The following is a 17,367-nucleotide window of genomic DNA, read 5'->3' as shown; positions in this document are numbered from 1 at the left end:
TTACATCTGAGATTAAATAATCAGTTGTCATGCGTTTCATAAAAACAAACAGTTTTGTAGAAAATAAAATTCTCACATTCCATTTGGATATTGTTTTGTTTCTGTCCGGAAATTAGATTCATGGTTTAGCAAAAAGTTTCAAATAGCATTCACTTAACTGTATATATCAATTACTTCTGTTCTGTTGAATGCATGAGTGGTTCTTATACCGTACAGGATGCATGAGCAGTAAGAATTAACAGGAAGCATTCTGCGATTGGCATTGAGTTGAATAAAACTGTAAAACTAAAAAAAAACATGCTACTGAAGGTACTCCAACAAGAGTCACAATAAAGCTGACTGACTGAGCAATCCTCTGAGTGGGATCCCAACCCTGACACGCTCTAGTGAACGATGCAGCTAGAAAGAGTGACAGCGTGGGGAATAAAACACGACTTAAACTACTAACTTTCATCTGTCCCTCGTCTCTGAAGTCAATAAATAAATTAAAACCAAAATAAATATGACTTGAGAAGGTGACAGTAAGACTGTGGCCTCGGGCCAAGAGAGCTGTCGATCTGCTGCAGCGGCCCAGTCAAGGAGGTACTCCTCTGACAGCATCCTCTCCCTCTGGTGCCTCAGTTTATGGCTGTCTGACCAGTCCTGCAGCAGTCAGATAGAGGGAGTTCAGCAGACTCCCAGGCTGGCCAGAAGGCCTTTGGAGGGGTAGAGTGGGGAGGGGGTCATTCGGAGAGGACTGGTGCAGGATTTGGGTGGGCTGTCAGTGAAGTTCTTCTGGTAGATGCAGGGAGGGGGGGTTTAGGTCCGCACCCAGCTGACAGGCACCCAGAAGGACTCTCGCTCCAGCCTCTCCAAGATACCTCGCAGTTCTGCACAGGCACTGGCTGAGTCCTCCTTGATCAGAACCCGGTCCACCAGGTGTCCATACTGCTGATCAATCTGAATGGCAGACTGGCGCATCTCCTGGAGGTCTTCGTCCTGTTGCAGAAAGCAAAGTGAAATGATTTATACAGAAAGAGACACACTCTGACCACCTTACTCAGCAGGTATACCCTAACTGTGTCCCAACACCCACACGAGAACCTCTGAAGGATGCATCTCATAAATATGAGTCCTATGGAGGACCTGAAGCCTGAAGACGAGTGTAAAAGAATCAGTCTCAGTTTACTGTTAATAATTAACAACATATCCAGGTTGGTAACCAAAACAGGGAAGTTTGTGCCGTGCTTCCAATATTTACACCCTGCAGTACCTTTTTCAATTGGTCCAGTTCTTGTGATATATTTACCAGTGACTGATGACCACCTGAACACAAACACTTAGTCATTATGAATCGGGACACAGCTATTATTGCCAAGAGAAAACTCACCGTAACGCGGCCATGTTCTCCCCCTCCTGGTGAGGTGGCAGCACTGCGGCGACGTCTGCTCTCAGGAACGCGAGGTTTGACAAATATTACATAGGGCTTGAACTCCGCTGTCCGCAGCCTCTTCAGGGCCTGGATTGGTGGAGGGTTTACATACAAAAGAGCAAACAGAGGTAAAAAAAAAAAATCAGGCATGATAGGATCGGGTCAACAGCGATGCATCAGGCTCTCCACACAGTGAGCAGATCTGACGGGACCGCCTGCAGGATCTCTAACTCATGTTGTGGATGTACATTAAACAAGATGAGTTCAGTCCTACCTCAGGCTGCACGTCCACTACGCACATCTTATTCTTGGCCTGTACAGAGCGGATAGCTTCTATACTGGTGCCATACTGGTTCTCCTTGTACTCCCCGTGCTCTATGAACCTGAGCAGAAACGCCAAAACTTTAACTTTAGCAGGAAACAAATCACATGCGTTTATGCAAAAGCAACACAGCGTTAGTGTGAACATACTTGTTGTTTAAAGCATCTGCATCAAATTGCTGTTTGGTGACGAAGTGGTACTCCACACCCTCCTTCTCATGAGGTTTCTTGGGCCTGGTGGTATCTGTGGGAACCAGAAGAAGAATGTATGTGTTGTGTAATGTTGGTTCATTGATAAGTACAGTGTGTATAAATGTTGAGTGACTCACGCGGTACAGCCACTGCAAAACGATGTGGGTTTTCAGCAATCACCCGCTGCTTGAGTTCATTGATTCGTGCTCCAAGAGAACCTTTTGCAAGGAGAGAAGGAAATAAAGATGACTTCACATGCATCATCGTGTCGAAGAAGCTGGAAGAAGTGGGTCACCGGTATGTTGCAACACATGCTTTGATCCACTAGGTGTCACTGTCATCACAGGAGAACATTTGTGCCTTTCAGTGGCTCAGCCTCACCGATCAGAACCACCAGACGGGGCCTCTCGTGGGGCCTCTGCTGGTAGCGGGTCACCTCTTCATAGGTCAGGAAGTCGGGGTCTCCAGGATCAGAGCCCTCTCCAGAGGATCCTTGCCTGTCCTTACGACTCAGCCGGAAACTCCTCCGTAAACCAGCTACAGATGATGGGAGGGAAGAAGGAGCAGAAAAATAAGGTCTTGGGTCATAAGATTATTTACACAAGATTACATGAGAACACTACTTCACTTCCATGATGCAGATATCATATTTTTGCATTTAAAGAAAGTTATTAGATAAGCAAACATGTTTTCAATAAATCCAAGACCAACCCACTGATAATCATGCATTAAAAAACCTTTGTAAATAGTGCACATGGATAAAAATAGCTCACTCTTATCTGAAGTGTAAATACTTGATAGAGTGAGATATTAGCTGATCTGAGAGCCAAATTAGACGTCATGCTTCAACTAAAAGTTGGATTACATGCAGCTGACAGCAAACACATCAGGTGAAATTCTTAAAAGTCTGAGAATGAAGCAGACTATTTTAAGCAAAACATTCTTTGAATTCAGTTTTAAAAGTGATGAAGACACTTTCAGCAGTCCAAAACAGATTTCAGTGACCCAAAACAGACAGAACTTTCCAACATTATGTTCCAAACAAGGCATGCTGCTTTGAACGAGGCTACAGTGCTGAGGCAGGACACACAGGACAGCCTGGCCCTGAGAAACACCACGGCATAGCAGAGAGTGACTGCAAATCGGGGTCTCCCATGGCCAGGACTGTCTGTATCCCCCGTCAGTGGTGTGTACCTGAGGGAATGAGCCGGGCACTGTACCTGAATAAAATTCCCAGGAAAACACCTGGCCACAGGAGGGCGCCACTGCTTTACACTTAGGAGAGACTATAACTGGCGTTAGAGCATCACACAACCCAGCCTCACACCTCCACACAGGGTGAACGAGCAGCAAACGTGCCTGGTTGAGTGTGCAATGCGTCCAACGCAGCGGGGCCCTCAAGGGGGGGGGGGGACGGGGAGGGTGTTTTGGGGGAAGGGGGGGGGCAGCACACTGGCCACAGCACAGCAGCAGGGGCAGTTAGTTAGATGCAGAACGGAGGGAGGGAGGGAGGTTTAGGAGGATCCAAACACTGCAAGGTGGAGGGGACGGGCGGAGGGATGGAAAGGGAGGGTTTTTCAGCTTCAAGCAGAGTGCATGATAGGAAGCACAAATACCGTTTTAATAACGTACTTGGTGTTACAGTGAGGAGGTGCTGATAAGCTTTAAGCTGTGTTTAGATCGCTCCTTCTGCTCATCATCATTCCAGCAGCTCACCGGATGTGGGGGAGTAAATGGGGGTCAGGTTGGGCTGAAGAGGGGTGAGGGAGGGGAGGTCAGTGGAAGGCTAGAGAGGGGTTGAGGATAAGGGGGACTAATGTATTCCCTCCACCCCAATTTGAATTCAGTAAAGCCTGTTGTTGCACCATACAACGCTTGTCTACTTATTTAAACATAACAAGTATCAACATTCACCGTTATTGTAGTAATATCTCCGTCCGTACTTTTCTATTAATATACAAGAACGTTTCCTGGAAGAAGTGTCATTTGGTACTAATATAGGAAGTATCTTGAGAGAAAAACTCCACTTCAGCAGAGATATTCTTGTATTATTGATACATTATTAGAAACGTTATTCTCCATACATGTTGAACTGTATGCTCTGTGTTTTTGCATGTTCAGCTGACCTGCACAGACTAAAATACTCTTTGTGCTAGCACTTATTTGGAATTTATTGAAGTAAGTGTATTCATTGAAACCTGCCTCTTTATTCTGTAAGTAGCCTCAAATGACAGTTCTTTTCAGGAAACTTCCTAAGAAATAATTAGGAACTTATAGACTCATAACCAGCACAAATTCTGTAAATCCTCATCGCTTCGTTTTATATGTGATACAGTCTAAGTCTGTTGTACCTCTGCTCTGTGATTTCAGACAGTTTGACACGTCCTGAACTATCTGTTAATTCTAATTATGCAGTGGAGTCTCTGAAGAGGCAGATCTGTTACTGGCACCTGCAGAAGTGTGAGACGATACTTCCTACACATTTTTTCTACGTTACTCTCCTTTAACGTTTGATACAAACACTTGTAACAGGTTTATTTTTTTCTGCTCTCGTCTTCCCTCCCCTTCAGCCAAATACAATCGGGTCACCATCATCCATCTTCCTCCTCTGGCTTTGTCTTTGACCCCATCTCTTGACCCTTCGAAACCTTCCTCTTATCCCGCAACCCCCGGCCCCAGACAGGTCAACCCTTACAAGCAGTCATTTTGACCCCCAGCAGCAAAAGCACTCAGGGAACCAGCGCATAGTCAGGCTGCAGCAGGCAAAGAGCAAATAGGGAGAAGGAGGTGGAGAAAGATGTGCACGCTCTCACCTATGTACTGTCCATTGAAATAGCCCTCACAGTCACAGTCCTCTGTAGGGAGGCAAGCAGGGAAAAGAGGGGGTAAGCACAGGGTAAGAGACCTGGAAGAGTTAAGGAGTAGGGAGGTGGAAGAGTTAAAGAAGGGGGGCGGGGGCCATGGGCGCTGGAGAGGGCAGGCGGGGCGGACAGGCAGCAGGCAGGCAGACAGCAGGAGGCGAGAGTGGAGGGGCAGCCAAGACATAATGAAGGAACGCTGTTGGAGGCAAGAGCCACTAAAAGAAGGCTTGATGAAGAGAGAGAGGAGAGGAGAAAGGTGGCTCTCCTTCATCTGGAAAGGAGCCAGCTGTGAGCCGAGTCTCACACACACACACACACACACACGCACACACACACACACACACACACACACACACACACACACACACACACGTAAACGAGCCTCACCACATAAAGAAATGCACAGCCACCCACAAACAACTCCAAAACAAAAGAAACATATCGATTGTTCCTCATCTACGTCTAAATTCTGTCCTTTCGTCAAATCTAACATATGACCATGTGCACTGATTTTAGAAAATGGACAAAAAGAAAAGTCTCGTGCTGCACAGAAACAAAGAAGCAAACAACATTAAAACCAGCAGCTGAAACTGCAGCAGCGTAAAGATGAGGAGGGAAAACAGAACAGAAGATAACGGAGGATGACGCAAAAGGAAAGAGCAGCTATTGTTATCTTTGACAACCTCTGCTTGGTTGGGCTGAAGTCTCTGGGGATGCTGTTCTGCCTGCACATCACCTGGTACGACACACACACACACACACACACACACACACACACACTCTCTATTCTGGTCTGGTGCACTAACAGCAGGAGGGGAGGAATTAAGCTAGAAGCAGTAGAAATCCTAAATGCACACCCCACTAGCACACATGCAAACTCTCCACACTCACACACACTTTGAGTCCTCTATGTTCCTGTGTGTGTGTGTGTGTGTGTGTGTGTGTGTGTGTGTGAGGATGTGTATGCGTGTTCTAGATGAATCACGTTTGTTGCTGCACATGTACCCACCTTTGTCACATCCTTGGTCGTCTGATATTAGTATGCAACAAGGAAAAACAGAATCATTAGAGAAGGACAAGGACAGATCGCTCTGGTGCAGATGACAGATCAGAGAATGAGAGCTGGGAAATTTATGAAATGAGGATTTGTAGATTTTAAATTTGAAGAGATTTTATTGCTGCCGTCAATGACGTCACAGAAGAGAGGGGGGGTCCACATTTAAAGGGCCCCTGCTGGGATTTAGGGGAATTAATCAGAGAGCTGGAGGAGCGTGAAGGGAGGCCGAGACTGAAGAGTCCCCGCAGGCTTGCTGCTGCTGCTGCGTGGCGTAGCGGGGCTAGCTGCCATATTGCTAAGCTCTTGTTGTCTCCCCGTGGCTCAGGCCTAATCGGATCGCATGCAGCTTACGCGCCACGAAGAGCCACCACTCACATTACCCACTCACCTGGCTGTTTACACGCCGCCTCTATAGCATCAAGTGAGGAAAGTGAGAAGTGCAATGTATTGTTGAGGCTTTGTTTCTCAGTGGGCGCTCCTTGTAACGCTTGTCTGGCTCTACTTAAGCTGAACTCGCAGCCCGCTCGTCGGCCAGATGGACCAAACATGAAAGAGATTAATTCATATCTGTGATCCCTTTCTCCGTCTCTGTGCCCCTCCATCTCTCTCTCTCTCATCCCTTTTAAAAACATGTCTACATAGCAGCATGGAGGGGACGGACAATGAATACTAATGCCTCTGAGAATGCCAATTACCAGCAAACAAAGGTCAATAAATGTCAATGAAAACATGGCTGCGTTTATCCAGCGGAGATATTATCGTCCTATGATGACAGTGATGCTGCAGGTCGTAAACTGTAATTGTGAAGTAATGCTGAAGATGCGGTGGAAACCTGGGAAGCAGAAACTTACAGACAGGCTTTTTAGGGGATTTTGGATTCGGGAGTGTGCCCATTTTCATCCTGTAGGCCAGTCGCCTGGAGGAATGTGCCGCAGAACAAAGAGCCAAAAGAGGATGGAGGCAGGAAGAGAATCATCAGGTCAGAAAAACACAGTAAGCAAAAGGTGAGCAGGGAATGTCAGAGTGGTGGAATAAAAGATTTAAACGTGAACGAGAGAGGAACATACATATGAACACATTATGAGACAATGGGCAACACCCCTCTTACATAAGAGCAAAACACTCTTTGAGGTGGTTTTGCGTCTCTCTGTAGTCATTTGATTGACTTTCTAACAATGCATCTAACCCTCAGCGTCTGCACAGATGTGTTATTTCACCCTGAACATTTATCTAACCTACAAAACAACACTGATTCTCTTCAGAGCTCGCAGACCCCTCTGACCTGTGTCTTTCTTTGTGTTTAAGCGGTGGTTATTAATCCAACAGGCGCTGCAGTGTTTGGCAGGGATCTCCCAGCCTGCTGAGATCATCTTACTGACGGATTATGACACTAACACTATCAGCATGCGCCTATTCAAGGCGGCGTTTCGATTTATTTTTTTTTCCACGCTGCTTTGATGCTCCGTCTAATCATAGTTGACCCCTCAAAGTGGAACACATGAATGTGGATTTAACAGATTACAAATGGATGGAGAAAATAAATATCAGCAGCGTGTGGGTGAACCGTGAAGTCCTGGCACTGATCACTTTACACCACAGGTTGTTCATTTTAAGTGTGCAGATTCATGACGTGACACCCGCCTCCTCCTGGGTGCTCTCACCTCTCCTGGAACTGTTTGGAGGGGATGAGTCCGGCCCGCAGGTTGCTGTCTCCCACACGCTTGGCCTGCCACCACGTGGGGTCGTCTTGGGTCACGACCTGCAGGATGTCTCCCCGCTTGAAGGGAAGTCCTGCTTCTTGGCAAGGAGTCGCTTTGTCTTCCAGTGGGATGTAGTCAAACAAGGCTCTCATGTGCACCTGGAATCAAAAACAAAAGGCACCATATTAAAATATTTATTATTGTAAATGAACTCGGACAAAGCCGTTTATCTGACTAGTTGTATGGACGTCAATCAATGGCTTCCATATTTAAACTAGTCTATCATTTTCCTTTACACTACCGAGCTTTCACTGAGCACGCTGAGTCACTCACGCTTCATCTCACCTTGCTCTCCTTCAGGCGGTCCTCTTCTTTAATGGCAGGGATTATCTTGAGAGTGATGGAGCCCTGGGACTGGGACTAGATTACAAATTAAGTAGGGGAGAGGACAAACACTAAATATACTTTATTTCAATGCTTAAAAAGACACCCTGAGGTGGGTTTTAGTTTTAATGGACTATCAGTGCACCCTGCTTATGAATAAAAAAAAGATGGACAGAACATTTTAGGTGAGGATTCACATGATCACTTCCGTCTGGGACAAATACAGGGAACCCTGGATATAAATAAACTGAACATGGGCTGATGATTTTCAGTCATTATCCTAAAGTAAAAACATTTCATTTTATTTAGATTTAATCTACAGCAGAACTGTCCGTCTCACCAGCAGCTGACTGATCTCATCAGGCCTCTTGTGGATCACAGAGACTCCGTTGACCTCCCTGAGTTCATCTCCTACATGGACCAAACCTGTGAGGAGGAGAGACAGTATGAAGACGCAGAAACATCAGCGACAATCAAAGAGTCTTCACTGAGCCTTCTGGGTCTTTTGGGGTTTACTGGTCGTATCTTAACATCAGCGTCGTTGTCAGATCCACAGACACGAGGGGCTTCTCTCCTCAGCTGTGATCTGTTCAGCTGCAGCCACAACAATGAAACCAAAGACTGAGAGAAGTCCGATCGATACGCTCTCCCCTCAGGACAGAGAAGCACATGGCAGACACACTGTCATGCAGTCGTACGCGCATAAATGTGTGCATCCACCAAAGAGACCTGAGGCTAATTCTGAAACCCACAGCTTCTGTCTCGACGCTGACGAGAGATTTCTCCATCTGACGCAGCAAGAAAACAAACGGAGGAAGATAAATGATTAATGGACACTGGTTTACTTTCCCAGCATGTATGTTTCTAATGCCAAATAACACACACACACACACACCTGCATGTGGCTGGTATTTCCATGGTAACGCCCATGAAAGGGTCCTTGCTGAGTCTATATGACGTGTGATTGATTCTCTGGGGACTCGCGGAGAGCTTTGGGTTTCAGCAACAAACCGCACGATCCCTCTCATTTATCTCCTCCTGCTGCTGCAGCTCTCTCTCACTGTGGCTTTGATCTCACTGTCAGTAAGGTATCAGGTTGTGATTTGTTATCCCGTACACATATGCATATTTTTTTGTGAAACAGTCTCACTAATTTTCACTGGTTTGCGAGAAGACAAATGCTGTGACGATCTGGAGCCTCCTGGGGCGTCCTGGGGCGTCCTGGGGCGTCCTGGGGGCTAAGCTTCCTGAGGGGCTGTGCTACATTACTGCAATGTCCTGGCTGTCTTCCATGTGCCAAACTTTTTTGCATGTCATCCTCGAGTCTTTAACTTTTAAGCGATAGCACAAGTGTCCCAAAAAATTATCTTAACATTAGCAGTTCTCATTTAAGTTAGCAATGATTTGAACATGTGGAAGGAGGTGAGCACAGCTGTATAGGTCAGTGGTTCCCAACCTCTTCTGCTTGCGACCCCTGAACACGAAGCAACATCTGTTTCATGGGTGAATGTCCATAAGTTGTAAGCAGGGCCGTAGCCACGAGTAAGGACGTCATGTTCATCGTGTTTTCTGTATCATTTCTAGGAATTTGGGGGTTTGTCACAAGAAAAAAAAGAGGAAAGGAAAGTTGCAAAAATAAACTACATTTTTTGTACAATTAAATGTTTTCCTTGTTTCCTAATCATCATGCAACCTTTTAGATTGATTTCACTGCCTCTTGTCTGTGTTCCAGCGCTCAGGTTGGGAGCTACAGGTACTGGCAGTCTAGTGGAGTGACAATTTACCACTTCGGTCAGCTGCACCTCCTCTCATGATCCGAGCCACGATCACCGTCCCGGTGGGGTCATCCCGCCTGATGGTGGCTCCCTGTGGCACAGACAGAGGAACCTGATCATTAACAGAAGAGTAAAAGGTCTTGGTCCCTGTTCTCCTGCTGGCTCTTATATTCTCTTCACAACTCACCAGAGGCTCCTTGTTCTTCACCAGCCTGACGATCTTCACCGACTCTTCCTCCAGCTCGTCCTCGAAGTCGTCCGGCAGCGGCGGCAGCACGGGGTCAAAGTTCTTCTGAGCCACGGTGTCGTGCACCGAGAGAACGGCCTGATGGGAAAGAAAACAGACGTGCTGAGATTACAATGCTGACGCTGAGCTGCTGGGGCGCACAGAGAGCAGACGTCTGCCAGAATCTGGAAAGCGGCTTCAGAGATGAATGTCAGGGCAAATAAAACGTCTGACAGGAAAAAATGGCCGCATGAACGTACAACCAGTGCTGCACCTCCTCGCGATCGTGCTGCTGTAGGACTGTTTACCTTGAGATGTGGGGACGTCAGCAGGTGCAGCAGCTCCTTCTCCTCTGTGCTCATTGGTCCACTCTGCAGCTCCTCTGCCACCTGTCAATCACAAAACACACATGAACTGAGAGCCAGGACCTGGAGTGAACCGGTGCATGAGCATAACAGTAATGCACGCTGCAGTTTACTGTAGAATAAAAGCACGCAGATACACAGACGTGCACACGGGGGAAGATAAGTAGTGAGCAGCTGAGGTCAGCAGTTTCCCCCGCTGATAACTGGTGGGAGCGAGAAAGCAGCAGGATATAGAGTTTCATTAGACGAGCATCTGGATGATTCAGCACTTTGAGAACATTAAAATTCACTTTTGATACCTGCATTGCTTCTCTGTCGGAGCTAACTCATTGTGACTGACTGCTGTGCCCAAGTGGAAAAGTAATTTAGTGTGTGTGTGTGTGTGTGTGTGTGTGTGATGAACTTACATCCTCTGCCAGAGAAGAGGCACTGTGGAGGACGGGTGTTGGACTCTGTCTCTCATACTGTCTCAACTTCTCGTGAATCTGTAACACAAACACGAACATTTTATTACAGGAGAGGGCTTCATCAGGGAAAGCTGGAAGTTAAGCGGCGTTTTCTGTGTGTGTCCTTGAGTTCTAACAAATGAACTCGAAACATTTGCAAAAAAAATTTCATTTAGTTTCTTGGTGCATTACCGCCTTCTGTAGATCAGTGGGATAATGTGAAACCAGTGGCTCCATAGCACTACTAAAGGTCAAAAACTTGGACAACTTGTGTTCACAGTTTCCTTGCGGTCGTGCAAATAATGACTTAAGTTGTCCTTTTATTATTCATTAGAAAAATCATTCTACCTATCAAAGAAACCTTTTGGGGAGCATATTCTAAAACGACATCCGTACATTTAACGGTACAAATATTACATGAAAATAATGACGTCACTCAGGAGTAACGACCTCACCTTCATGAGGTATCCCAAGCTCCTCTCACTGAAGACATCTTTGAGGAAGACCATGTCCTCCTTGTGATTGGCATCGGGACGCAGCTGAGAGGTCAGCAGGGCCAGCGTCTCATGTAGCCCTACAGAGGGGAGGAATTAGAAAACCCAGCGTGTATATTAACATGAACAGATGGAGCCCAGCGAGCATCGAGCTGTATGGAGAGTTATGTGTTGAGCGTCTGTGCCAACTCATCTCACCCGCTCCTGCTGTGAGGACCGGCATGGCTTCTTTCATGGGTCAGTGAGGTGAGGGAGGGAGGGGGGGACCTGGGAGGCGGAGAAAGAGAGAAATTATAATCAACATTTCCATACAGATGCTGTTAACTTCAGTTTCTGAGAGATTTCACTGTCTGGGAGGTTAAGAAAAAGGAATTTTCCTTTCTCACAAATAGCAAAAAAAGAGAATGTAACGGTGTTTTTGTTTGTGCGAGCGTGTACAACTGATGTAAAGGCATCTGGAGACCCATGTACAGTAATTATAGCCATATATCACCTCCTTGCTGGCTTCATGCTATAAATCCGGGCTGCGTTTCCCATTTTGCGGTGGAGTTTCCTCATATGTGAATGTGGAGGTCTGCTTGCATTATAAAGCCGTACTAGTAAGATAAACAGTCACTGCTGGTACTATTAATCACACCGACTCTCACCAGGCCGTCTGAGCTGTGTGTCGGTGTGTAAGAGGAGGGCAGGAGAGTGGGATAATCTGGCACTCATACAGCTTTAACTGACGGAGGACTTCTATATAACTAACAACTCAATCTGTAGGACGCTCACATGCAACTACACAGTACACAGTGTGAGGTGTCCAATAAAGCCACATGTAAAAGATGTACTTCCTCTTTCTGTTGGAGGGGAATAACAACTCTAGATAAAAGATATTTGTTTATATTTACAACGAACATCCAGTGTTCAAAAGAGATAATTCCACTGTTAGCTAAATGCTAACATCAGCATGCTAACATGTGTCATAATAAGGTTGCTAACATGCTGATGTTAAGCAGGTATAATGTTTCCCATGTTCACAATGTTTAACGTGTTAGCATGCTAACCTTTGCTAATTAGCACTAAACACAAAGTACTAGAGGGAAAAGGTCTGGGGATCATTAAAGTCATTTGGATTCATCTTTTGGGGACCATGAATGTGTGTACAAAATTTCATCCATCCAATAGTTGATTAGATATTATACTGCTAGCATGGCTAAAAATCCAAATCATTATTGGTAATGATTTAAACCAATTGATTTGTATTGAAAGTGATTTAAATAACCTTATTTAAATTGTAAATCACTTTAGGCCTCCATAACAGGCTAAATGAGCTGGTAAGAGATGTTTTGCAGTACATACACCGTACAGTAACTTTCAGTATATCTAAATTCATACACTGAGAGATCTGTGAGGGACTCCGAGATACAGTCGGCTGAAGTACTGCACAGACTGCTGGATTATCGCAGCCTCCACCGATCAATATCCCCGTCACTCCACTCAATACTCCCCATACTTCCTCCCACTGGAAACACGAGTCAATAACATAAACCACAGAATCCATCATATCCCGCTAGGGTCCGATGACGAAACAGCAGGACACAAAGCCAAAACAGTACAACACGGCTGCAATAAAGAGTACTACCGTTTACACACAAGTTATATTAAACATGACCACTTAAACAGTTTGGATTTACAATAATGCAATGATGTATTGAGCACATGTTGGGGCAGGGTTCTTTCGGTTATGTCAGGAAATAAGATAAGACACGACATCTACATACTGCGTTATATCATCGTTTCCACCATTGACATATTTGCTGTAGTGAAACATTGAAAGAAATTGTATTCAGACTGTTTAGAAAAGAGGCAGCGGCCCAATCACTTCATCTGTCTGGCAGCAGTGTGCTAGTCTGCTTTGTAAGTGTAAAATAAACATAAGCTTTACAAGGATGTATTCAGTACAGGGCTCTCAGTGTTGTCCACCACCTCATGGAGGCCTGCCATGATGATGCATGGTGATGTGGTGTTACCTTGCACAGCGACTGTAGAGTTTAAACCTGTGGATGTTTAGTGTTTTCTTCGATTTGATCACTCAAAAAGTGCCCAATTTAGAAACACTGACTGGTTGTTACAGACGAGCCTTTCACAAACACAGTGATAATTGAAATTAGTTTTTCTCTATCTGAAGAGAGATAAAAACAACCCATCAATGCCACACTGAACTGGCTTGTGAACTGTTTGAATAGCATGCTAGCCAGTGTTCAACATCACACACTGTGGATTAATGTGCAGACTAGAGGAACAGGTGTGTAGCAGTGGGGTTAAAGCAGTGTTTACTGGGTAAAAAGGCAGGTTTACAGTCAGTCAGTCAACACGAAGGCAGTGAGATCAGGTACAAAACCAAAGAGCTAACGCAGGCACAAGGCCAGGACAGGAACAAGGAGAAGCAGCTGTGCGGTCACATGATTTGGTCAGGTGGTATAAAGGAGAAGCTGACCCTGCAGTGGCAGCTAGAGGACAGGTGAGGAACAGCAGGTCTGGGATTAGAAATGCAGACAAACCAAACGGGGGAAGAGGAGTCAAAGGAGGAAGATATGATGAATGGAGCGCCAGATTATCCCAAACAGTCCATCAAGACGAGTGACGGGAACTGAGAGGGAGGACGGCAGCTTCAAGGCCAAAATAAGTCCAATGTCTACATGTGTCTTTGTGTCAAGACGGCCAGAGCCATTAAGAAATGTTTGGCTATCATTTCTAAAATATTAGAAAAAACTTGTCAAAATTGCAATAAAACTATTGCTTTTATGAATGAATATACATTAAATATAAACTATTGTAATCATCAGAGCTGCTACCACGGCTGTAGACTCTTGGTCTCATTATCATCCATTCACATGTTCTATATTGTCCATTTAATGTACACCGAGTCATTGCGTGTGGAGGTGTTTTACATCTGACATAAACTGGGATTTGGGTTAACTATGTTACCAGTGCAGGATTGTATTTTTAGGGTCTCTATCCTCAAAACGTCAACATCGATATGTAGTGCAGCAAGTGAGGAGTTCCTGAATGAGGACAGAGGGGAAGCAACATGAACAGCCCTCAACCCAAAATTTAGAAATGACTAATATTGTTTTTTATTTTGTGTCTCACTTACGTTACTTATGGACAAAGAATAAGATCCATAACAACAACAACACATAACACCCACAGACAAACCACATACAGTATTGCTAATATATAATGTGGACATTTATTCATGAGGAAAAACCTGCAGTATGTCGGCCTAAATTTAAGTTTTATGTTTTTATATTGCAAGATTGCAATTCTCACTCCTCCGAAAACATTTCCAACAGTATCGTTGTGCTTTGATGGTACATAATCAGAATATGATTAACATCAGCAGAGACAGACAGAGACGGCAAAGAGCTCATGAATAATGAACAGAGAGGATATTACAGAGCCAGAGAGAGGGATGAGGAGGAGGAGGAGGAGGAGGATGAAGGCAGCACTTTTTTGTTCTGTCAGGAGAATCAGAGAGGATCAACACACAAGAGAAAGTCTCTTTATCCTCAAGTGTGTCAGCTGGGATTTTCTCCACATTACTATATTTAACTCAGGAGAGAAAAAAACATTATCAATCAGTGGTGTAAAGTAACTGAGTACATTTACTCAAGTACTGTACTCAAGTGCTATTTATAGGTACTTATACTTTACTTGAGAATTCCCTTTTTCTTCTACTTTATACTTTATATACCAAATTTGATAAAGCAACTTACTTTTCAGACTCAGCTTAATAACACAAAATATAACCAATAAGTAAATTATTTTATTAGTATTGATTAAGACTTTATTGATCCTCCGGGGGAAATTCAAAAGCTACCCAGCAGCATATAAAAAGTAATTAAAATCACATTCAGCAGCTGCAACTTTAAAGTGAACACATTAATGCATCAACAATTATAATAAAATAACATGATATACATTATTCTTGATGATTTTTTTTGAGGTACTTTAAGTACATTTTGATGCTGATACTTTTGTAGTTTTACTTAAGTAAGATTTTGAATGCATTACTTTTACTTATAACAGAGTATTTCTACACTGTGGTATTGGTACTCTTACTGTTATCAATACAGCGTCTCTGGGAATGATAAAGATCTGTACTGTATATTAATTATTAATAATTAACCATCGTCCACAAAGAAACCTGACAAAAGTTTCAGTCTTGACTTCAGTCACACTTTGCTCTCGCTCAGCGTCACAATAATACAATATTGTGATCTTCTGTTCTCAGAGCTAATAAACAATCAAAAGCGTGCGGTTCATTACGTTTCCCTCTGCAGAGTTTAGTCAGCAACTGTCCCGGGGGAACGACATCATCTGCTGAGCTGCTCCTACATCTCTGTGGTGAGGTCATCGGAGAGGGGCATTGTGGGAACACCTCTAAGCGGCACCCACGGGGAGTTGGGATCGAAGCAGAAGTGAGTGTGACACTTTTCGTTGGAGAATATAAAGTATTTAATTAATGCAACATTTTGTATTCTAAGCTAGCTACCAGGATAAAGCACTTTAAACATTAGTACGTAATTCATAGATTTATTTTATAGTGTGGAATTGAGACACCTGGAGAGTGTTTGCTATGACGTCTATTGCATCTTGTCATAAAAATTAAGCTTTGAGAGAATTAACTTTGGCTAATTTCAGTTCATCCCAATGAAGTTCTCTCTTACAGCCTTTGCAGCTGAGCCGGCAGCGAACAACATCTTCTGGTCATCGTTCTTTTTCTTTAATGTGTGTTATATTGAGGCGATAAAATTAAATAGAGACCGGTATGTAAACACAGAATAGTCCTCAAAGCTGACTGAGTCCCAAAACGCTGAATGCTAAATCGGTCCTCTCCTATTTTGGTCTGAAATGTTGCTGTTGTAAATGCTGGTGCGTCCGTATCAGGGCTGTGATCAGGTGTGTTTATGGATTTTAAATGTAGCTAATAACATTTCATTGTGTGTAGTAACATTGACTGTGTTGAAAACTGCATCTGATGGTGAGAATTTGTTTGTTAACAGCCAATGAAATGGCTAACTACTCATCCAACTGAGAATCAACACTTTCAGCTCAGCGTTTGATCAGTGTGATCTGGGTATGTTTGATTACCAACAGCTCTCAATGACTGCTCCTATAAAACTATGAACTATCTGCTATCTACAAACATCAAGTCACCAAACATCGCTGATCCAGAAATACTGAAAGACATCACGCTTTGTGCATTTCACCCCGGCAAAAATGACATTTTCAGCTCAAATCTAGTTAAGAGATTAGCTGCAGATCACACAAACATGATGGAGCCCCAGTGAGGTCACAGAAAAAGCTCAGAAGTCAGCTGATTAGATAACAGCCTTCGTCACATGAACGTCCATCTAGACACATTTAGCTAAAATGCAGACGGATCAGCCGTTACTACCGCTATTACTGCATTAATGACATGATCCTGTGTTAAATAAAACCAAAATAACATTGAATGTAATTCTCAGTGTCCGCACTTGATTCACTCATTCATAAATAGATGAGTCGTTTGGACTCACATGAACGCACAATCAACATGCTCAGACATCTGTGCTCCTCCTTCACAGTCTTTTTTTGTCCTCGATTCATCTTTTTCTTTGTCACACTCACACAAGCTGGTGCAGAAGCGCTTTATTCTCCTGCTTTCAGTCACGAGCCCCGGAGGTGGTGTGACGTCAGCAGGTTCAGCAGGGCAGCGGTTGGCCCTCACAGCAATCAACACACTGCCAAGAGTTTCATCAGGTCTCCCAGAGAGATTTGATGCCTCATCCTGTTCGACTTCAGCCGCGAGAGCTTCTAAAGATGCGACAGAGCAGCCGCTGGTGAAACTGAGCAGGATTATAAAACCCACAAGTGTGGAGGTTTCCCTCTTTCCTCAAAGAATAAAGCTTGTAGGGCTGCAACTGACGATTCTTTTCATCGTCGATGAGTCTTATATTCAATACAATGTCGGAAAATAGTGAAAAAATGTCCATCACAAGTTCCCAAAGCTCAACGTCATGTCTTGAAATATCTTGTTTTGTCCGACCATCAGTCCAACTGCAAAGATATTCAATTTATGAATATACAAAACAAAGAAGATTT

At 44.3% G+C, this 17,367-nt stretch overlaps 1 protein-coding gene across 1 annotated transcript; it reads right to left on the bottom strand.

Moving 5' to 3' along the window:
- Positions 1 to 798: 798 nt before the first annotated feature.
- Positions 799 to 11,467, bottom strand: mpp3a (MAGUK p55 scaffold protein 3a). Its single transcript, XM_070923034.1, has 19 exons — positions 11,431 to 11,467; positions 11,194 to 11,312; positions 10,700 to 10,777; positions 10,236 to 10,316; positions 9,889 to 10,026; positions 9,711 to 9,792; positions 8,267 to 8,352; positions 7,888 to 7,962; positions 7,504 to 7,700; positions 6,694 to 6,758; positions 5,795 to 5,815; positions 4,738 to 4,779; positions 3,145 to 3,210; positions 2,306 to 2,461; positions 2,062 to 2,142; positions 1,883 to 1,976; positions 1,686 to 1,794; positions 1,370 to 1,498; positions 799 to 978 (listed from the first exon to the last, which is right to left on the bottom strand). The coding sequence occupies exons 1-19, from the start codon at positions 11,465 to 11,467 to the stop codon at positions 799 to 801; spliced, it is 1,836 nt and encodes a 611-aa protein (XP_070779135.1).
- Positions 11,468 to 17,367: the final 5,900 nt, after the last annotated feature.

The sequence above is a fragment of the Enoplosus armatus genome, chromosome 17 (genome assembly GCF_043641665.1).
Source record: "Enoplosus armatus isolate fEnoArm2 chromosome 17, fEnoArm2.hap1, whole genome shotgun sequence".
In the NCBI taxonomy this organism is placed as follows: domain Eukaryota; kingdom Metazoa; phylum Chordata; class Actinopteri; order Centrarchiformes; family Enoplosidae; genus Enoplosus; species Enoplosus armatus.
The sequence above is the reverse complement of the archived record's forward strand: the minus strand, read 5'-3'. Positions and strand labels throughout refer to the sequence as shown.